Source organism: Pongo abelii, chromosome 9 (genome assembly GCF_028885655.2).
Source record: "Pongo abelii isolate AG06213 chromosome 9, NHGRI_mPonAbe1-v2.0_pri, whole genome shotgun sequence".
NCBI lineage: Eukaryota > Metazoa > Chordata > Mammalia > Primates > Hominidae > Pongo > Pongo abelii.
In genome coordinates, this window is record NC_071994.2 from 19,249,396 (window position 1) to 19,272,230 (window position 22,835).

At 44.5% G+C, this 22,835-nt stretch overlaps 1 protein-coding gene across 2 annotated transcripts in view; it reads left to right on the forward strand.

The window, feature by feature from the left end:
* Positions 1-20,296: 20,296 nt before the first annotated feature.
* Positions 20,297-22,835, forward strand: part of NUP160 (nucleoporin 160) — a 73,323-nt gene continuing 70,784 nt past the window's right edge. The window contains 2 exon segments of one of the 2 annotated variants that reach the window (NM_001132595.2): positions 20,297-20,432; positions 20,692-20,803. In NM_001132595.2, coding sequence (NP_001126067.2) covers positions 20,333-20,432; positions 20,692-20,803 — 212 coding nt within the window. In that variant the 5' untranslated portion in view covers positions 20,297-20,332. 2 annotated transcript variants of the gene reach the window in all.

Genomic DNA, 22,835 nt, shown 5'->3' on the forward strand with positions numbered 1-22,835 from the left:
TAATCTGTGGCAAGCCTAGGTTTTATCAATGGAGCTATCTGCTGCCTTAAAGAACTCACTTTTCTCTGGATTTTCTTATCCACAAATGTCTATTTTACTTATTTATCTATACCCTATCTTCTTACAAGAAGAATCTAAAGGCCACTTATAAATATACGAACACTATAGCAAGATAAAATAAATTTGAAATAGAAACCACATAGCAAAGGGAAAGTAAAGGTATAGAGGTAAGATGCAAGTCATGAAGTTTTTGCTATAGATGGCATAAAAGTTGGCTCAGAAACTCCTGGTAAGGCCAGGTGCAATGGCTCATGCCTGTAATCCCAGCACTTTGGGAGGCCGAGGCAGGTGGATCACTTGAGGTCAGGAGTTTGAGACCAACCTGACCAACATGGTGAAACCCCATCTCTACCAGAAAATAAAAAAGTTAGCTGGGCATGGTGACGGATGCCTGTAATCTCAGCTACTAGGGAGGCTGTGGCAGGAGAACCGCTTAAACTGGGGAGATGGAAGTTGCAGTGAGCTGAGATTGCACCACTGCACTCCAGCCTGGGTGACAGAGCGAGACTCCATCTCAGAAAAATATAAGAAGAAAAGAAACTCCTGGTAATCAACACAAAGGGAGAAATCAGATGAGGTACAAAATGCATAGTCCCTAAAGGATAAACATATCAGTTGCATAGGTGCAGCACAATTCTTCCAGAGCTATAATCTTTCCCATGAGTCCTCCCAAAGGAATTTCCCTAATACCTTTTTTTTTTTTTTTTTTTTTTTTTTTTTGAGACGGAGTTTCCCTCTTGTTGCCCAGGCTGGAGCGCATAGGTGTGATCTCAACTCACCGCAACCTCTGCCTCCCAGGTTCAAGCGAGTCTCCTGCCTCAGCCTCCTGAGTAGCTGGGATTACAGGCATGTGCCACCACACCCAGCTAATCTTGTATTTTTATAGAGATGAGGTTTCTCCATGTTGGTCAGGCTGGTCTCAAACTCCCGACCTCAGGTGATCCATCTGCCTCGGCCTCCCAAAATGCTGTGATTACAGGCTTGAGCCACTGCACACCAGCTTTTTTTTTTTTTTTTTTTTTTTTGAGAAAGGGTCTGGCTCTGTCATTCAGGCTGGAGTGCAGTGACTTGATCTCGGCTCACTGCAACCTCTGCCTCCTGGACTTCCATCCTCCCACCTCAGCCTCCCAAGTAGCTGGGACTACAGGACTACAGGTGAACACCATCACACCTGGCTAATTTTTGTATTTTTTGTAGAGAACGGGGTCTTGCCATGTTGTCCAGGCTGATCTCAAAGGGATTATAGTCATGAGCCATGGTGCCCGGTCAATAATATCTTTCTCAAAACACAGTGATGAATTTCATGGACCTTCCTTATAATACCAAGGCACAAGTTAGCAGAAGCATTTCTGCCAGAGGCTGGAAAACGTGACTAATCTCCTCTGACACTACCAGGGAATAAAGGATGAATAGAATGATTTCCGAGGAAATGCTTGGGGGCCTTAGAGAAGAGGAATGAGAGAAGTGTGTGGTGACAGCTATCCAAACTTTTGAGGCCCTATAAAATGCCAAACACCATTCAGGATTGGATCAAATCTATTATTTGAAACTATGGTGACCAAAGAACCTATCTGTTTTTCTTTAACTCAATTATCTGAATTCCCCAGCCATTCCCCAACCCTGGTCCTTGTTTGACCTTTTTGTCCCCACAAAGAAGAATGGGGGCTGGGTGCAGTGGCTCACACTGTAATCCCAGCACTTTGGGAGGCCGAGGCAGGTGGATCACTTGAGCTCAGGGGTTCGAGACCAGCCTGGGCAACATGGCGAAACCCCATCTCTACAAAAAATATGAAAATTAGCCAGGTGTGGTGGTGCATGCCTGTAGCCCCAGCTACTCAGGAGACTGAGGTAGAAGGATGGCTTGAGCCTGAGAGGCATAGGTTGCAGTGAGCTGAGATTGCACCACCGCACTTCAGCCTGGGCAACAGAGCAAGACCCTGTCTCAAAAAAAAAAAAAAAAGAGGGCCAGGCACAGTGGCTCATGCCTGTAATCCCCCCAATACTTTGAGAGGTCAAGGTGGGCGGATCACAAGGTCAAGAGATCGAGACCATCCTGGCCAACATGGCGAAACCCCATCTCTACTAACAATACAAAAATTAGCTGGGCATGGTGGCACATGCCTGTAGTCCCAGCTATTCAGGAGGCTGAGGCAGGAGAATCGCTTGAAGCTGGGAGGCGAAGGTTGCAGTGAGCCAAGATTGCACCACTGCACTCCAGCCTGGCGACAGAGCGAAACTCCGTCTCAAAAAAAAGAAGAAGAAGAATTTGGAAGGAGGAAGACAGTCTTGGGAAAGGCTGAGAGACAGTCCCAGGAGGGCATGTAAAGGAGGGTTGAATAGGATGTGAACGAGCACTCAAAGAGGGCCTCATTTAAATGGAGCCAGATGAACTTCTGTAGGTTCTTTGGCCCCATACTGACTTTAGCTTTTTTTTTTTTTTTTTTTGACGGAGTCTTGCTCTATAGCCCAGGTTGAAGTGGCACAATCTCGGCTGACTGCAACCTCTGCCTCCCATGTTCAGCTGATTCTTCTGCCTCAGCCTCCCAAGTAGCTAGGATTACAGGTGCATACCACCACATTCAGCTAATTTTTGTATTTGTAGTAGAGACGGGGTTTCACCATGCTGGCCAGGTTGGTCTTGAACTCGTGGCCTCAAGTTGAATGTTCTGTGAGTTTTGACATGTATCTACCATCATAGCATCATACAGAGTGGTTTCACTCTAAAAATTCTGTGTTCTGTTTCACTCTCGAAAATTCTCTTTCCAACCTACCCCTGTGTGCTTTACCTTTTAAGAAAATTCTGGGCTGAGAGCAGTGGCTCACGCCTGTAATCCAAGCACTTTGGGAGGCCGAGGTGGGTGGATCACGAGGTCAGGAGATCAAGACCATCCTGACCAACATGGTGAAACCCCGTCTCTACTAAAGTACAAAAAATTAGCCAAGCCTGGTGGCACACGCCTGTAGTCCCAGCTACTCGAGAGGCTGAGGCAGGGAAATCCCTTAAACCCAGAAGGCAGAGGTTGCAGTGAGCCGAGATTGCGCCACTGCACCCCAGCCTGGGCAACAAGAGCGAGACTCCGTCTCAAAAAAAAAAAAGAAAAAATTCTGGCCAGGGACAGTGGCTCATGCCTGTAATCCCAGCACTTTGGGAGGCTGAGGCAGGTGGATCACCTGAGGTCAGGAGTTCGAGAGCAGTCTGACCAACACGGAGAAACCCTGTCTCTACTAAAGATACAAAATTAGCCAGGGGTGGTGGTGCATGCCTGTAATCCTAGCTACTAGGGAGGCTGAGGTGGGAGAATCGCTTGAACCCGGGAGGCAGAGGTTGCAGTGAGCTGAGATCATGCCACTGCACTCCAGCCTGGGCAACAAGAATGAAACGCTGTCTCAAAAAAAAAAAGAAAATTCTGTTGAGTCAGTTGTGCATACAAGGACATTGCCTGGCAAGGATGGCAGTATTGGACATTAGATTTCCTTTCTGCACTACCAAGTTTTGCAGAGTATCTCTTTGATTAAAATCTAATTTAGCTTCTTCCTATCAGGGCCCATCAGTTTAAATCTCATGATATAACCCAGGAGATGGATAAATTGTCTCCAACTAGAGAAAAAAAATTCAGCTTAGCGGAATAACTAAATTTACATAAATAAAACTCAGCTATTGTGGACATTATTTAATTGATGTTAATTTGAAGTTACACAGTGTTTTCTTTTTCTTTTTCTTTTTTTCTTTTATTTGAGGCAGAGTCTCACTCTTGTTGCCCAGACTGGAGTGCAGTGGCATGATCTCAGCTCACTGCAACCTCTGCCTCCCAGGTTCAAGCAATTCTCCTGCCTCAGCCTTCTGAGTAGCTGGGATTACAGGCACCCACCACCACACCCAGCTAATTTTTGTATTTTTGATAGAGATGGGGTTTCACCATGTTGGCCAGGTTGGTCTCAAACTCCCGACCTCGGGTGATCCGCCTGCCTTGGCATCCCAAAGTGCTGGGGTTACAAGCATGATCCATCGCGACTGGCCTACAGTGTTTTCATTCTGAAGCTCAAAAAAATCAGCATGTAATCAGCACATGAATTTTCATAATTGTCCTGTTAAGTGCACAAAGGGGGATCCAAATGAATCCAAGAAAACAGGGCTCACATGTTTCTACACATTAGAAGGGAATGGAGAAGGGAAGAGGGTGAGGACGAGAATGAAAGCTAAAAAATGTCGACAAATGTTAATAATGAAAACTTTAAACCCTGAAAAAGGAAGGATAATAATAGCTTTCTCTGAGTCAGCTTTCAATCTGCACAGAATATCATCGCTAACAGGGATCTAAACTTACCAAAAAAAAAAAAAGGCGGGGGGGAAGAGAAAGCATTTTTTTCTAACTTCCCTTTTGTGGATTAATTACCAATTTATTCACCAGTTGGTGATTTGGCATCATTTCGAGTCAAAACAAATGCTTTTGTGTAGACTAAAGTTCACTGGTAAATTTAAACTAAAAATAAGATTTTCAAAAGTATTTTTAAACCGAATTTAGAAATTTAAAATATTTTTAAGACTTTCAAAAACTGTATGTTACTAAAAGTAACATTGACCCTTGATATTTATCTGAGGAATCCTCTGGAGGAAAAAAAAGGATTTTGTCCTGGAGATAAATTGGGCCAACTCATCTGTAGTCTTTGGTTTAATTAGCTAAACTCTTCCAGACTGAGAACATTCGAAGCAAAGGAATATTTCTGAGCCCCCTGGAATTGTTAATAAACACAATAATATGTTACATGTAAAAGAAAATGTGTCCTTTATCTTTGAGGAAGTGTTTGGTAGCATTATAATTTTCAGTTTGACTACTGAAGAAAAAAGCTCTCATTTTATTCAACATTCAACAAACAAATACTGAGTGCTTGCTTTTCGCCAGTGCTAAACACCAAGACAGGACAGGACAGGAATCTCAGAATTCCACCAGACTTTGCACTCCCAGTGCCTGGCACATAGTAGCAGCTGGGTAAGTATTTGTCGAATACATGAGTGAATGATACAGACACTTGAATAAGGAATTATATTCGTAAAGGTTTGAACAAATTACTATGGTCAGAGGGAAGCATGGGGGCCTCAAGCTGTCAGAGAAGGCTTTGCAAAGGAGTTTGTCAGATAGGATCAGGAAAGACTTGCAGACACAGAAAATGGCACTTGCAAAGTCAGGGAGAGAAGAAACAGTAACATATATTTAGGCAACAGCTAGTAATTTGGTGTGGTTGGAGAGTAATGTGTATAAGGAATGTGCCCAGAAGGTAGTAAGACCACAAAGATGGGTTGGGGCTCATTTGAGGAGGACCCTGAAAACCTGCTAAGGTTAGACTTGATCCTTTAGTATGTGTTGGTGTTTTAGAAAGATAACTTGAGACATAGTATTAGAGGATACACAGAAGGAGAGAAGGAAGGAAAAGATACCGAGGGTTAAGTGCCATGTTTGTGCCCATCCCTAGGCTAGATCCTCTACGTATTTATATTAAACTCATTTAATCCTTGCAATACTCCCATTGGTTACCTAATATTGTCCTTATTTTCAGAGGGAAACATTCAGAGAAATTATGTGATTTCCCCCAGACCATACAGTTAATAAAAGATGGGACTAGGATTTGAAACCAGGGTTCTAAAAAAATCTTGTTGGAGAATAAAAATACCAATGGACTCATACAAATTAGTATTAGGGAAAATAAACAGTAGAAGACTGGAGAAAGTGACTATTAAGAAAGACACACATGTAAGACGCAAGGGAAAAAAAACATGACTATACAAAAGGATATTTACAGTAAGGAGATACAACACAGGAAGTGGAAAGATAATCACAGAAAAACCACAACATGTGTTTTTAAAATGCAAAGCCCCTGGGAAGAGAAAGCAAATGATACAATAATGCCATTCACTCTGGCATCCTGTGCATTTGGTTTTGCTCTTTACCCTTTTTTTTTTAACTTTAAACGATTTGTTATGAGAGTAACAAAGATACAGCTTATGATCTTGTAACTCTAATGCTCTAAATCAGAAACAGATGGTGCCTAGTGTACCCTGTTTCCTAGAAACTGCAGAATTTTGAAGACAACACTCTCTTTGCACTGCACCACTGATTTCAGTTCCTTCACAGATACTAATACATGGCTAAATAACGTGGTTGCTGAGTATTGTATTGGAATATCTGTTTTCCTTGCTCAGGAATCTTTTTGAAGGTTAAAACTTTTCTCCATTTTTATTCCTTTTTTCTGATTCAAAAAGTAATTCCTTTTTATTGTGACAATTTTTAAAAATATGGAGCAAGGAAAAAAATAAAAATCCCCATTCCCTTCCCATCCAGCAATAACCAATGACCACTGTTAACATGTTGACAACATTCTTCTAGTTATTTTTCTGCACACACAAACACACTTCATAGAAAATTGAATGTATAGAAATTGTTTTCTAATTGTTTTGTTCACTGAACAATAAATACTTTACATTTTTTCACATCATCAAATGTTTATGATAATTGCCAGTATTCCATCATATTGGAGAAGTTAATTTATTTAACTCCCCTCTTTTTCATTCAACAAATTCTTTTTTTTTTTTTTTTTTGAGACGAGTCTCGCTCTGTGGCCCAGGCTAGAGTGCAGTGGCATGATTTCGACTCACTGCAACTTCTGCCTCCTAGGTTCAAGCGATTCTCCTGCCTCAGCCTCCCAAGTAGCTGGGATTACAGGCATGCACCACCACACCCAGCGAATTTTTGTACTTTTAGTAGAGACGGGGTTTCACCATGTTGGCCAACTGGTCTCGAACTCGTAACCTCAGGTGATCCACCGGCCTCGGCCTCTTAAAGTGCTGGGATTACAGGCGTGAGCCACCATGCCTGACCCTCATTCAACAAATTCTAATTAACACCTACTATTTGTCAGAACTGTGCTCAGCACTGGATACACAGTGGTGAGCAAAGCAGGCAAAGATCTTGCCCCCATGGAGTTTAAAGTCCTGTATTGACCTCTAGTTTGCTTAAGAACTTTTCTTATTTAAAAAAATAGCACAGTGAGGCTGGGCGCGGTGGCTCAAACCTGTAATCCCAGCACTTTGGGAGGCCGAGGCAGGTGGATCACAAGGTCAGGATTCGAGACCAGCCTGGCCAACATGGTGAAACCCCGTCTCTACTAAAAATACAAAAATAGCCAGGTGTGGTGGCACACGCCTTTAATCCCAGCTACTCAGGACGTTGAGGCAGAAGAATCGCTGGAACCCAGGAGGCAGAGGTTGCAGTGAGCTGAGATCGCACCACTGCACTCCAGCCTGGGTGACAGAGTGAGTGAGACTCCGCCTCAAAAAAAGAAAAAAAAAAGCTCAGTGAAATCTGGCAAACACTACCTTAGCTAAGTGACTAAGCTTAACATAATCAGTGAAAAGTCATGTAGACAGCATGTACCCCTGCTGTGCTGGGACAAGAATGGCACTTTACCTCTGTGGTCTTCCTCTCATAACCCTAATCTAATCATGATTTTTTAAGAGAAAAATCAGACAAAAGACATTCTACAAAATACTTGTTCAGTACTTCTCAAAACTGTCAAGGGGAATTCCTGACTAGCTTGGGCAACATAGAGAGATTCCATCTCTACAAAACATTTAAAAATTAGCCAGGCATGGTGGCATGCGCCTGTAGTCCCAGCTACCTGGGAGGCTGAGGAGGGAGGATCACTTGAGCCTGGGAGATTGAGGCTGCAGTGAGCTATGATCATGCCACTGCACTCCAGTCTGAGCGACAGAATGAGACCTTGTCTCTTAAAATTGGGAAAAAAAAGTATGGATTTTAGTTAATAATAATGTACAATATTGGTTTATTAGTCTGGGCGTGGTGGCTCATGCCTGTAATCCCAGCACCTTGGGAAGCTGAGGTGGGCAGATCTTGAGGTCAAGAATTCAAGACCAGCCTGGCCAAAATGGTGAAACCCCATCTCTACTAAAACTACAAAAACTAGCCAGGCATGGTGGCAGGCGTCTGTAATCCCAGCTATTCTAGAGACTGAGGCAGGAGAATTGCTAGAATCAGGGAGGTGGAGATTGCAGTGAGCCGAGATCGGGCCACTGCACTCCAGCCTGGGTGACAGAGCGAGACTCCGTCTCAAAAATATATATATATGTATTGGTTCATTAGTTGTGACCAATGTTTCATACTGTTACAGATAGGAAAGAGGTCCCGATCCAGACCCCAAGAGAGGGTTCTTGGATCTCACACAAGAAAGAATTCAGGATGAGTCCGCAGTGCAAAGCAAAAACAAGTGTATTAGGAAAGTAAAGTGGTGAAAGGACAGCTACTCCATAGACAGAGTAGGATGTTCCCAAAAGTAAGAGGAGGAACGCATCCACCCTAGGTACAAAGCTTGCATATATGGGGAGATGTGCTCTGCTACAAGGGTTTGTGATAAAGGATTAAGTTTTTTAATTACTATATTTTTCAAAAATCAATATTATTATCTTTAAAGCAAAATTAGGAATACCTTTGTTCTCCAGATATTGGGATATCTGGCCACTCCCAAGTCTGGGTCTGTTCAGTAAGCATTATTAATTTGTCCCCTTAGCCGTAAACATCTAGAGGCTAGGAATGCCTAACTTTCTGAGAATGTAGCTCAGCAAGTCCTGGCCTCATTTTTCCAGCCCTCACTCAAAATGGAGTCTCTCTGGTTCGAACGCCTCTGACAATACTAACATAAACTGTTAACAACAGGGGAGCTGGGGAGAGAGAATAGATGGAGTATACAGGAACTCTCTGTACTACCTTTACAATTTCTTTGTAAATCTAAACCTATTCTAAAATTAAATGTTTATTTTGGGAAAAAAAGCAAACACTGTGACAGTCATCCTTTTGTTTGTTTTTGAGTCTCGCTCTGTTGCCCAGGCTGGAGTGTCGTGGCGCGATTTCAGCTCACTGCAACCTCCACCTCCAAGGTGTAAGCGATTCTCCTGCCTCCGCCTCCTGAGTAAGTGGAATCACAGGTACGTGCCACCACACCCGGCTAATTTTTTTGTATTTTTAGTAGAGACGGGGTTTCACCATGTTGGCCAGCCTAGTCTCGAACTCCTGACCTCAGGTGATTCACCTGCCTCAGCCTCCCAAAGTGCTGGGATTATAGGCATGAGCCATATAATCCTTGTATCTTGAAGCATATCTGTGATTGTTTCCTTAGGATAAAACACTGAGTGAAATTGCTGAGTCAAACTGTACTGTACACATATTTTTATCCACTAGAGATTGTTATTTTAAAATGTTATAGATGTTTTTCTGACTTTTTAAAGATGTTTAAACCTATAGTTTTATCTTAGCATTTTCCTAGTTGTAAACCAGGAAACCTAAGAGATCGTGAAGCCCAGAGGCCTCATTTTACAGATGAGGACACTGAGGCCCAGAGAAATGAAGTGACTTGCCAAGGCCAAGTGGGAACTGGAATCCCTATTTGTGTCAACAGCAATCCCTACTGAACTGTCCCGGAGTTTGGCCAAATGCAGTAAAATTTTCTGGCTCATAGTGGAATCAGTGATCAACAGCCAGACCTGCATCTTTCTATTTCCTGTAGGTAAATACAAGCGTTTGCTTCCTTTGTTTTGGATATGGTTGCTAGGAGCTAAAAGCATTTTAAAATGTTTAAAGAATGGATTCAGACACAACTAATAGAATTGCCTGACTAAATGCCTAGGCAAATCACTTTTTCTTTTTGAGGTACTCCTTTCTTTTTTTTTTTTTCTTTTTTTTTCTTTTTTTTTTTTTGAGACAGGCACGGTGGCTCACGCCTATAATCCCAGCATTTTGGGAGGCCAAGGTGGGGGGATCACCTGAGGTCAGGAGTTGGAGACCAGCCTGGCCAACGTGGTGAAACCCTGTCTCTACTAAAAACACAAAAATTAGCCAGGCATGGTGGTGGACGCCTGTAATCCCAGCTACTCGGGAGGCTGAGGCAGGAGAATCGCTTGAACCTGGGAGGCGGAGGTTGCAGTAAGCTGAGATCATGCCACTGCACTCCAGCATAGGTGACAGAGCAAGACTCCGTCTCAAAAAAAAGAAAAGAAATATCATTTAAGGAAAAGGCATTTGAATGAGAACAAAGGGCACATTTTCTGTTAAGTGGTCTGTGGTATCCCAAGAAAGTTCATTTCCTTGCCCCTGTGGTCTTTAGACAAGGAAAATCCCAGACTTGGCATTAGTAAGGAAGAAGAGGGCGATGGAAAGGAAAGGAGAGAATTGTTAGACTTCTTGGCTGGAATTCAGAAACAAATAGTTCCCGAGCCTGGCATTGTCGAGGCCAGCGTCAGGACCAGCCCAAGGAGGCAGACAAGGAACATTACCGTTACTGACTTGGCTCCACACACGGTTACTCAAGAGAAACTGGTGCGTAAGCAAGATCCTGGAGGATGCGAGAGAAATATAAACAATCACTGGGTGTGGACCTGTGGCTGCCTATAGAGGCTTTGCCAGCTCTGAAATTGTAGTCACACATTTTGACTAATTTAATTTCCAGAAATTCTTGCAAGATTTGGGCAGTGACAAATGCAAGCCAAAACAAGACTAAAGTCTGGGGGTTTGGAAAAGCATTGGCCTCTGACCTCAAACTGGAGCCTCTCATCAAAGTTCTAACCCCTACTCGGGTCACTGAGCATCCTTGCTCTGAGATGTGGAAGTGACTTATTTTATTTGCCTATAAACATCTTTCAGCACCTGCACCAAATTGAAACTTGGCAGGCAAAATGAGGAAGGAGTGATACTTCTAAAAACTCATCCTATTTTTATGATTTGAAGCTTTTTATTCTTTGTAGGGGTAGCACAGGAGAAGGATATTAAAAAAAAATTATCAGGAGCAGATGAAAAGAGAAAAGAATGAAACAGACTGCAAAAATCTCTCAACTGATATTTATTGCCATCATTATTTTGCAGAGAAAGACATAAAGACGTGAGCACATTGATTGGCATTGCCCATGATCATGCAGCAACAAAGGAAGTGATAGCCCTGAGGTTTTAAGACAGACCGAATGAGAAGGGAGGGTTTGAAGTGAGTGCGACTTCAAGAGGGTCTAGATATAGGTGAGAATCTCTACTCAAATATCTGAATTTCTAGCCTCTTAATTGTATTGTACACTTTTATATTAAAAAGCACTTCTGAGGCCAGGCGCAGTGGCTCACACCTGTAATGCCAGCACTTTGGGAGGCGGAGGCAGGCAGATCACTTGAGGTCAGGAGTTCAAGACCAGCCTGACCAACATGGTAAAACCCTGTCTTTACTAAAAATACAAAACTATGAGCCGGCCGTGGTGGTGCGTGCCTGTAATCCCAGCTACTTGGGAGGCTGAGGCAGGAGAATCACTTGAACCCGGGAGGCAGAGGTTGCAGCGAGCCATGATCATGCCACTGCACTCCACCCTGGGTAACAGAGTGAGACCCTGTCTAAAAAAAAAAGCATTTTTGGACTCTATACATGCAAATAACCCTTTTTACTGGATCAACTTTTGATCTCGATTTTTTTTTTTTAAACAGGGTCTCTGTTGCCCGGTGATGTGATCTCAGCTAGCTCACTGCAGCCTCAACCTCCCTGGGCTCAGGTCATCCTCCCTCCCACCTCAGCCTCCAGAGTAGCTGATACTACAGGCGTGTACCACCACACCTGGCTAATTTTTGTACTTTTTGTAGAGATGGGGTTTCGCCACGTTGCCCAAGCTTGTCTCAAACTCCTGTGCCCACCTCGAGTTCGAGACCAGCCTGGCTAATGGTGAGAGCATGCCTGGCCCACCTTGTTTTTTAAGACTAATATTGGCCAGGCGCGGTGGCTTATGCCTGTAATCCCAGCACTTTGAAAGGCCAAGGCGGGTGGATCACCTGAGGTCAGGAGTTCAAGACCAGCCTGGCCAACGTGGTGAAACCCTGTCTCTACTAAAAATACAAAAATTCGCTGGGCGTGGTGGTGAGCACCTGTAATCCTAGCTACTCGGGAGGCTAAGGCAGGACAATTCTTGAACCCAAAAGACAGAGGTTGCAGTGAGTGGAGATGGTGCCACTTCACTCCAGCCTGGGCAACAGAGCGAGACTCTATCTTAAAAAAGAAAAAAAAAAGACTAATATTAATCATATTTTACTGAGATGAACTTAACTGCCCCTACTGAGGCTACCTGCACATCTGGTTCTTTGTTGATGCCTCCAATTCCACCACTAGAGTTTAATCCCTTTGAATCAGATGGTAAGTGGAGTATATAGATCACGTGCCAATTCCAGTCAGCTGATAGCTCTCTGAATCACTCTGTTGAAAATGATACCGAGGCAGTAGAAAAGGACTCCCACAACTGATTAGCAAGAGAGGGAGGAGGGGCAAAGCCCTACCAGTTAAGGTAGTGTATGTTGCCATGCCTTACCTCTGGGAAAGGCAATTTATGAAGCTTTTATAGTCATCAGCACCTCAGTGTGAATTACTATAATGTCAACTCATTTCCAGTTATACCGGAGCTAGTTTTAAGGCATTCATATTTTCAGAAGTAAAACTCAGAACATATGGTTCAAGCGAGGATTATTTTTTTTTTTTTTTTTGAGATGGAGTCTTGTTTTGTCGCCCAGGCTAGAGTGCAGTGGTGCCACCTCGGCTCACTATGGCACCACTGCAACCTCCACCACCCAGGTTCAAGCAGTTCTTCTGCCTCAGCCTCCCTAGTAGCTGGGATTACAGGTGCACGCCACCATGCCTGGTTAATTTTTTTTATATTTTTAGTAGAAATGGGGTTTCACCATGTTGGCTAGGCTGGTCTTGAACTCCTGACCTCAAGTGATCTGTCACCTCAGCCTCCCAAACTGCTGGGATTACAGGAGTGAGCTACCTTGCCCACCCTAGCAAGAGTTTGTTTTGATTTTGTGAATTAAATTACATGGAACCTCCTACAAAGATACAGAAGTAACATTTAACTAATCATATAATGAATCATAATTGAAATTTACAGAAAATTGGCCAGGCACAGTGGCTCACGCCTGTAATCCCAGCACTCTGGGAGGCCGAGGCAAGTGGATCACTTGAGGTAAGGAGTTCGAGACCAGCCTGGCCAACATGGCGAAACCCTATCTCTACTAAAAATACAAAAATGTTGTTAGAGGTACACGCCTGAAATCCCAGCTACTGGGAGGCTGAGACACGAGAATTGCTTGAACCTGGGAGGTGGAGGTTGCAATGAGACAAGATTGCACCTTATACTCCAGCCTGCGTGACAGAGTGAGACTCTGTCTCAAAAAATTAAAAAAAAATTTTAAAAAGGCCGGGCATGGTGGCTCACACCTGTAATTGCAATACTTTGGGAGGCCGAGATGGGAGGCTCACCTGAGGTCAGGAGTTTGAGACCAGCCTGGCCAACATGGTGAAACCCCGTCTCTACTAAAAATATAAAAATTAGCTGGGCGTGGTGGTGCAAGCCTGTAGTCCCAGCTGCTTGGGAGGCTGAAGCAGGAGAATCACTTGAACCTGGGAGGTGGAGGTTGCAGTGAGCAGAGATCAGGCCACTACACTCCAACCTGGGTGACAGAGTGACACCCTGTCTCAGAAAAAAAAAAAAAAAAGTAAAAAAAGAGAAATTTATAGAAAATATTGCCTGAAAGGTGAAAACAATCCAGGGTGTATAGTTCCCAAGGATAAGTCCAAAGCACAGGAGGGTCAAATCTAGGTGGGAGCCCTGGGCTTTCAGGGCCCCTCAAAGGCCCTGGAGTCTAAAGTCCTGGTGGTTTTCTAAGTGGGTAGAAAGAATACTGAAAACGGAATTGAGAAGTCACTGACATACTTCATTTATTCCACAATTCTGCTTTTTTTTTTAGAAACAGAGTCTCGCTCTGTCACCCAGGCTGGAGTGCAGTGGCACAGTCATAGCTCATTATAACCTTGAACTTCTGGGCTCAAGGGATTCTCCTGCCCCAGCCTCCCAAGTAGCTGAAACTACAGGTGTACACTACAATACTTGGATAATTTTTTTTCGTAGAGATGGAGTCTCACTATGTTGCCCAGGGTGGTCTCAAACTCCTGGGCTCAACCAATCCTCCTGCTTCAGCCTCCCAAAATGCTGGGATTATAGGTGTGAGCCACCGTGCCCAGCTGATATTTTTAACATATGGGCAAAATGACACTAAAGCCATGTTTTCCAAAATATATTCTCGAAGAACAATGGTCCAATGAGTTGCTCCTTGAAAAGAGTATTCTGTATGTCAAAGAGTCTGGAAAGCATATCATGCATAAGGCCTTCTTGGAACTTCACAAAGCTATTATATTAATGTCTTTGAAAAGTTCTTCAAGAAAGAAATATGTTTAACTTTATTTATCATCATTTCCCACACTTGTTTAAACCACCAAATTCTTCTTTCAAGGAGTAGCTATCAAGTTGGTTATGAAAATCTGCTTAAAGTTCAATTAACAGTATCGTTCAGCCGGGGGCAGTGGCTCATACCTGTAATCCTAGCACTTTGGGAGGCCGAAGCGGGTGGATCACGAGGTCAGGAGTTCGAGACCAGCCTGGCCAAGATGGTGAAACCCTGTTTCTACTAAAAATACAACAATTAGCTGGGCGTGGTGTCGGGCACCTGTAATCCCAGGTACTCAGGAGGCTGAGGCAGGAGAATCACTTGAACTCAGGAGGCAGAGATTGCAGTGAGCTGAGATCATGCCCCACTGCACTTTAGCCTGGGCGGCAGAGCGACACTCCGTCTCAAAAAAAAAAAAAAAGAAAGAAAAAGTCCGGGCACGGTGGCTCACGCCTTTGGGAATCCCAGCACTTTGGGAGGCCGAGGCGGGCGGATCACGAGGTCGGATGTTCAAGACCAGCTTGACCAACACAGTGAAACCCCATCTCTACTAAAAGTATGAAAATTAGCCAGGTGTGGTGGCACGTGCCTGGAATCCCAGCTACTCAGGAGACTGAGGCAGGAGAATCGCTTGAACCTGGGAGGTAGAGGTTGCAGCGAGCAGAGATCGCGCCACTTCACTCCAGCGTGAGCAACAGAGCAAGACTCCATCCGGAAAAAAAAAAAAAGTATTTAAATAAAACTTGCTGCACAATATTGGTAACACTCTGCATTTTGTTTCTAAACGAAGTCACTACCTAACCACTAGATGGCGATATGATTCAATTTATGTTATAACCATCCCCCAGAACATTAATAGTTCAAAGGGTATTTGAGTTTTCCAAAAATGCATATATGCACTTATTCATTCATTTAATTATTCCTCAAACATTTATTAGGTAACGTGAAGTTCCCGGAATTCTGATGGATGTTGGAGATAAGACAGTGATCTAAAGCTAAAAAGTGTTCACTGCCAAAAAATGTAATTCCTAGATTCCTATAAAACTGAAAGATGCCTCATCAATTTAACATTTTTTTCTGAGAAAAAAATGAAAAAACATTACTACATTAAATATGTACGTTGAGGCCGGGCGCGGTGGCTCATGCCTGTAATCCTAGCATTTTGGGAGGCTGAGATGGGTGGATCACTTGAGGTCAGGAGTTCAAGACCAGCCTGGCCAACATGGTAAAACCCCATCTCTACTTGAACCCAGGAGCTGGAGGTTGCAGTGAGCCAAGATTGCGCCACTGCACTCCAGCCTGGGCGACAGAGTGAGATTCTGTCCCAAAATTAATTAATTAATTAATTAATTAATTTGATTAATTAAAATAAAATAGCAATCATGTATTTAGCTCATTAATATGCAATTTGGACAGGGCTCAGTGGTGATGACTCATCTCTGCTCTACAAAATATCTGGGACCTGGGGACTTACCAGGCATCTCTCACTTCAAGTAGCATTAGAGTCTCTGTGTGTGGTCTCTCCCTGCAATCTGCCTAGGATGGCCCGGGCGTAGCCAAATTTTTTACATGGCAGCTTGCTTCCCCTACAGCCAGTCTTCCAAGAGAGGTGTAGACTCTCTTAAGCTAGGCTGGCACAGCATCACTTTTGCTATATTATATTCCTTATAGCAGTTACAGAACCCTTCAGATTTAAGGGGAGGGGACAAAGAAGGCTACACTTCTGGATGGGAACAATGTCAAAGAATTTGTGGCCATCTTTCTTTTGCCATATGGATATATGAGATTTGGGTGTTGGGATTAAAACAGAAAAGTCCAGGGTAATTACTAGATTTCTAGACTGGGCCACAGTGGTGATGTCCACACAGATATAGACTACATGTGAGAGTATATAGTGAGAGTATATAGAGAGGGGTAACATTTTGGATATGTTGAATTTGAGATGTCCATGGGAAATCCAAGGGGCATCAAGGAAGCAACTGAATATAAAAGGCTGAGAACTTGGCAAAAGAGGTCTGACCTCTAGATATGAAAGTGGAAATAATCAGTCTTCAGAATAGTTCTCTCTACTGTGGCGCATCAGTGTCATGAGCAGTTATAACTTAGATAACCAGGAATTTGTAAATAATAACATTTGAAGTGTGGCCAGGTGCTGTGGCTCACACCTGTAATCTCAGCATTTTGGGAGGCTGAGGCAGGCAGATCATAAGGTCAGGAGATTGAGACCATCCTGGCTAACACTGTGAAACCTCATCTCTACTAAATACACAAAAAAATAAGCCAGGCGTGGTGGCAAACACCTGTAATCCCAGCTACTCGAGAGGCTGAGCAACTGGAACAGTGCTGGTAACTGAGATGGGGAAAGTAAGTGTGGGGAGAGAGGTTAGGACTTCAGTTTCAGACATGTTAAATCTAAGATAAAAAATAGGCAGTTGAATATATAAACCTGGACTTGGGGGGAGAAGCTTAGACAGGAGGTATACATTTGGGGATGATCAGCATATAACAAGGTAGTATTTAAAGCCAGAAGACTGGGTGAGATTCTCAGGGGAGTGTTTGTAGATGGAAAGGACCAAGAACTGAACTCTGGACACTCCAACATCAAGAGGTTGGGGAAAAGAGGAGCATCTAGGAAAGGAGTCTGAAAAGGAACGGTTAGTGAAATAGGTAGAATCAAGAGAGTGGCGTCCTTGATGCCACATGAAGAATGTGTTTCCATGAGGAAGAAGCAAGCAATTGGTCAAATTCTACAAGTAGTCAAATAAGCTTAGAAATAACAGTTCAGGCCAGGCACTGTGGCTCACGCCTGTAATCCCAGCACTTTGGGAGGCAGAGGCAGGAGGATCACTTGAGGCCTGGAGTTTGAGACCAGCCTGGGCAACATAGGAAGACCTTGTCTCTACAAAAAATAAAAAATAAAAAATTTGGCAGGGCATGGTGGCACAAGCTTGTGGCCCCAGCTACTCGAGAGGCTGAGGCAGGAGGATCCTCTCATCCCAGGAGTTTGCAGCTGCAATGAGCTGGGATCACATCACTGCACCCCAGCCTGGATAACAGAGCAAGATTCTGTGTCAGAAAAAAGAAATAGCAGTTTAGTATTAGATAGGTAATGTGGATGCCTTTGATAACCTGGAAAAAAGCAGTTTCAGCAAGGCAGTAGGAGCAAAAGCCTGAAAAACATGGATTTAATGAGGCCAGACACAGTGGCTCATGCCTGTAATCCCAGCACTTTGGGAGGCCGAGGCAAGTGGATCATTTGAGGTAAGGAGTTCAAGACCAGCCTGACCAACATGGTGAAACCCTGTCTCTACTAAAAATACAAAAAAAATTACCCAGGCAGGGCAGCGCATGCCTGTAATCCCAGCTACTTGGGAGGCTGAGGCAGGAGAATCGCTTGAACCCAGGAGGCGGAGGTTGCAGTGAGCCGAGATCGTGCCATTGCACTCCAGCCTGGCCAACAATAGTGAAACTCCATCTCAATAAATAAAATATACATACATATATAAGAGAATGAGAGAGAAGGAATTAAAACACTCTTGAGTTTTGAGTTTTGCTGTGGGTGAGAGGAGAAGAGATATGGAGTAGTAGCTGCAGAGAGTGGAAGTTGAGGGAATGTTTGTATGCTTAGTACATACAGTACTAAGAAAAAAAGGAAAAAGACTGAAAATGGAAATAATTGAATTGCTGGAATGCTGTCCTTGAGCAGGTGTTCTAAGGAAGTAGAAAGGTTGTCTCTGCATAAGCTGAGAGACAGTTTATAGTAACAGGAAGGGAAGGCAAAATATGTGGTTACAGATGCTGGTAGGTGGGGAGATGTCATTGTAGAGGAAGTCCTCCCTTCCTCCTTCCTTCTTTCCAGATGGGTCTCTTTCTGGCCATGTTGGAGTGCAGTGGCTGGATTGTAGCTCACTGTATCCTCCAACTCCTGGGCTCAAGAAATCCTCCTATAGCTGGGACTACAGAGGCACACCACTATGCCTGGCTAATTTTTTTTTAATTTTTATTAGAGATGGGGGTATGTTGCCCAGGCTTGTCTTGAACTCCTGGCCTCAAGCCATCCTTCCATCTCAGCCTCTGATTGCTTTAACTTTCTAAATGAAGGAGCAAGCTGAGAGTCAGGATGACAAAGGAGGCAATGGAGGTGATAGGAGTTATGAAATACTCATTTAGAACAATAAATGGAGAAGGCAAATACAATGTGTTTGCTGGGCAGCATTATGGGCCCACTCAAGGTACATGGTCCTGATGGAGTTAGGGGGAGGCATGTCTGTATGGGTGTATACTTTTCTGTTTTCTTTCTTTTCTTTTTTTTTTTTTTTTTTTGAGACGGAGTTTCGCTTTTGTTGCCCAGGCTGGAGTGCAACGGCGAGATCTCGGCTCACTGTAACCTCCACCTCCCGGGTTCAAGCGATTCTCCTGCCTCAGCTTCCCGAGTAGCCGGGATTACATGAGCGCACCATCATGCCCAGCTAATTTTTCTTTTTTCTTTTTTTTTTTTTTTTTTTTTGAGACAGTCTCGCTCTGTCACCCAGGCTGGAGTGCAGTGGCGCGATCTTAGCTCGCTGCAACCTCTGCCTCCCAGATTCAAGCGATTCTCCTGCCTCAGCCTCCCGAGTAGCTGGGATTACAGGCGTGCACCACCATGCCCAGCTAATTTTTTGTATCTTTAGTAGAGATAGGGTTTCACCATGTTGGCCAGGTTGGTCTCAAACTCCTTACCTCGTGATCCACCCACCTCTGCCTCCCAGAGTGCTGGGATTACAGGCGTGAGCCACCGCGCCCGGCTAATTTTTCTATTTTTGGTACAGACCGGGTTTCACCATGTTGGCCAGGCTGGTCTCGAACTCCTGACCTCAAGTGATCCTCACGCCTTGGCCTCCCAAAGTGCTGGGATTACAGGCGTGAGCCACCACGCCCGACCCGGGTGTATAGTTTTCTCCAGTCATGTTCAGCTACAGATTTGAATGTAGTCGAAGTTGTAGTTTTTACTGATGAAGAGTTAGGCAATGAAGTAATTTAATGGTATTCAGGATAAGAAAGAAACACCAAAGAAGTGAGGGACAGTGAAGATTTTGTAGAACAATGGATTCCAGGTAGAATGAGGGGACTGCACTGCCAAAGTTGGTGTTCCAGAGGGAGTGAAGTGGAAAGATAGAAAATGATGGTCGGAACTAGATAAATGAAACGGAGAATGACACGGAATGGTTGTGGTCACTGGTAATAGAAGTGCTTAACAAGCGCTGGCTATCTATCACTAAGGAACAAAACCTTCCCCGCTGAAGATTAGCATTTTCCTCGATTTTGAACATCTACTCCCACAATATCTTCTAAACACCCACTATGGGCCCTTACTGCATTGACAGCCAAGCGCAACATCACGGGTGGAATGAATGGCAAATTCCTTTCACGTACCCAAGTGAGTAGCACTCAGGTAACCTCAGCAAGGCCAAAACCAAAGGCCTTTCCCTCACTACCCCTTCCTCACCCCGCCATCCCAAGTGTCGCCACTGAAGAGCGAAGGGAGGATCGCCAAAGATTTACAGACAGACACCCTAACCGAGGGAGAGGTGACCATAAACCCGGGATCCGGCAGAGGACGCCGAAATGCCGGGAATCCCCGGACCTCGCCCCTCCTGGGAGACTGAGCCCCGCGTTTTAGAAACAGAAACCAACCCGGCCCCGCCCCCTGCCCTGCGGCCGCTGAGAAAAGAGCACCGCCCTCCGGAGGCGTTCCAGCCGGCCACTGGAAGGTTCCCGCAGATAGAGTCTGCCTCCCCTGCCCCCTTCTCTTCTGGATTCCTCGCTGCCCACCCTCATTCTCCCGGTGGAAGCCCCGCAACGAAGGGCCGGAGCCGCCTTTCTACTCCCGGGATGCTTCACTTGTCCGCAGCTCCGCCCGCCCCACCCCCGGAAGTGACAGCACCGCGGGGCCCTGCCTTTGTCCCGTCGGGCATCGCGGCGACGGCGGGAAGATGGCGGCGGCGGGAGCTCTGGAACGGAGCTTCGTGGAGCTAAGCGGAGCTGAGCGCGAAAGGCCGAGGCACTTTCGGGAATTCACAGTCTGCAGCATCGGTACGGAAATGGCCAGTGAGGGTGCGATCCGATCTGTCCCCTCGGGCTCCTCTCATGGGTCCCAGGGTCCCTGACTCCCTGGTTCATCCTCCTGAGTCCACATGCCTCTAGCCCCGGGATCAGAGATTCCTTGATGTCCGACGTTTTCCTCTTTTCTTTGTATGGGTTGTCAGTCTGTCACTCTCTGCTTTGTCAGCTCCCTTAGTCCCTGTCATTTCTCAGAAGACGCCTGTGCAGGCTGACCACGTTCATTTTGCAGGGACTGCAAATGCCGTGACTGGCGCCGTAAAATACAGTGAAAGCGCGGGAGGCTTTTACTATGTGGAGAGTGGCAAGTTGTTCTCCGTAACCAGAAACAGGTTCATTCATTGGTAAGTGCTGTGGTTCGCCAAACTCCCCTGGAAGGTAGGGTTTGGTGTATAAATTTTCGTCGCTGTACCCAAAGTGCTATTCTAGAAGCGGTAATTGACACTTAGGGAAAGAGAAAGATTGTTTTTTCAGTTCGTATCAGAATCGGGAAAACTCAGACACAGAGTTCTAGAAGAGATACCTCTCCCCCTCCCCCCCCACACACATACACCGAGCAACACCAGAAGCAGAGGAAATGTAGCTTAGGGGGATAAAGCCCATAAGACCAGTTTTAAACATGAACCCGTTATGTTTTTATAGTGCTTTACAGCTTCCTTCATTGTACAAATATGTTCGAGCTTCAATATGTCAGGTATTGTGCTAGGTACCAGGATGAAATGAACAAAACTGCAATTTTCATCATGCAAGACGTTGTAGCAATGTCAGAATAGATGTGGACCCACTTTTCATGGGGAAATTTTTTGGAGGAAAGCTTGCCCTAGAGGAAAAATATAGGGGTTATGAGAGGCTAATAAGAGGACCAAATATAATTAGTAGGGCAGGGAAAGGCTTTAAGGAATTCACAGTTACCCTGAGATTTAAAGGACACGAGGTTAGCCAGGCATGGGGAGTGGACAGAGAGGAGTCCAGCAAGTAGGATCACCATATGCAAAGGTCATGAAGTGGAAAGAATATGGCGGGTTTGGAACTGACCAAAGATCTGTGTGGCTTAAGTGCAGTGGGTAAAACAGAAAGTGATGTGAGATACTGAGGCTGGAGAGGTAGGCAGGACTCGGACCATGAGGGACCCTTAGGCCATTTTTAAGGATTTTTGGATTTTATCCTAAGTACATTGAGTAATAATTGAAAGGTTTTTAAAGAGTTACTAACATCAAAATTGCATTTTTGGATGGGAACAGTTAACACTAGGGATTCCAAAAGGAGGGAGGGAGGGGAGCAAAGGTTGGAAAACCTATCGGATACTGTGTTCACAACTTGGGCAGCAGGATCATTAGAAGCCCAAACCTCATGTATATAGGAATATACACACAATATACTCATGTAACAAACCTGCACATGTACCCCTGAATCTAAATTTTTTTAAATGTATTTTTAGAAGATCTCAGTCTGCTTTGTGGAAAGTGGATTTGGATTAGATGGGTATAATACAAAAAAATTTTTGCTTTTATTATGGCCCAAGTAAGGGTTGCTGGTGGCTCAATTGTGGGAATGACTAGAAATAGAAAAGTAGATGGATTCAAGATACCTTTGGAAGACAGATTCACTAGGACTTGGTGGTGGATTGAATATGGGGTAAGGGATGGTAAAAGAAAAGGATAGAACAAGGACAGCTCCCTGGTGTCTCATGTGACTAACCAGATGTGAGTGGGGAGGGGTTGCCATTTACAGAGATACATAGAAGATGGATTTTCGAAAGATATGAATAATTCTATTGGACATAGTAAATTTGAAGTACCTGGGGAGCAGCCCTTTGGAAATGTCAAGTAGGCATTGAAGTTTACAGGTCTAAGGCTCAAAAGAGAGACTTTATGTTAGAGATACAAATTTCATTTAATTAAATATTTTGGCTGGGCACAGTGGCTCACACCTGTAATCCTAGCACTTTGGGGGGCTGAGGTGGGAGGATCTCTTGAGGCCGGGAGTTCAAGACCCCATTTCTACAAAAAAAAATTTTTTTCTTTCTTTTTTTTTTTTTTCTTTTTGAGAGACAGTCTGGCTCCATTGTCCAGGCTGGAGTGCATTGGTGCAATTATGGCTCACTGCAATCTCCGCCTCCGGGGTTCAAGTGACCCTCCCACCTCAGCCTTCCAAGTAGCTGGAATTACAGGTATGCACCACCATGCCCAGCTAATTTTTCTATTTGTTTTTGTAGAGATGGGGTTTTGCCTTGTTGTGCAGACTGGTCTTGAACTGCCGGACTCAAGCAGTGCCCCGTTCTCGGCCTCCCAATTTGCTAGGATTACAGGCGTGAGCCACTGTGTCCAGCCTGATTTTTTAAAATAAGCCAGGCGGAGTGGCGTGTGCCTTTCATCT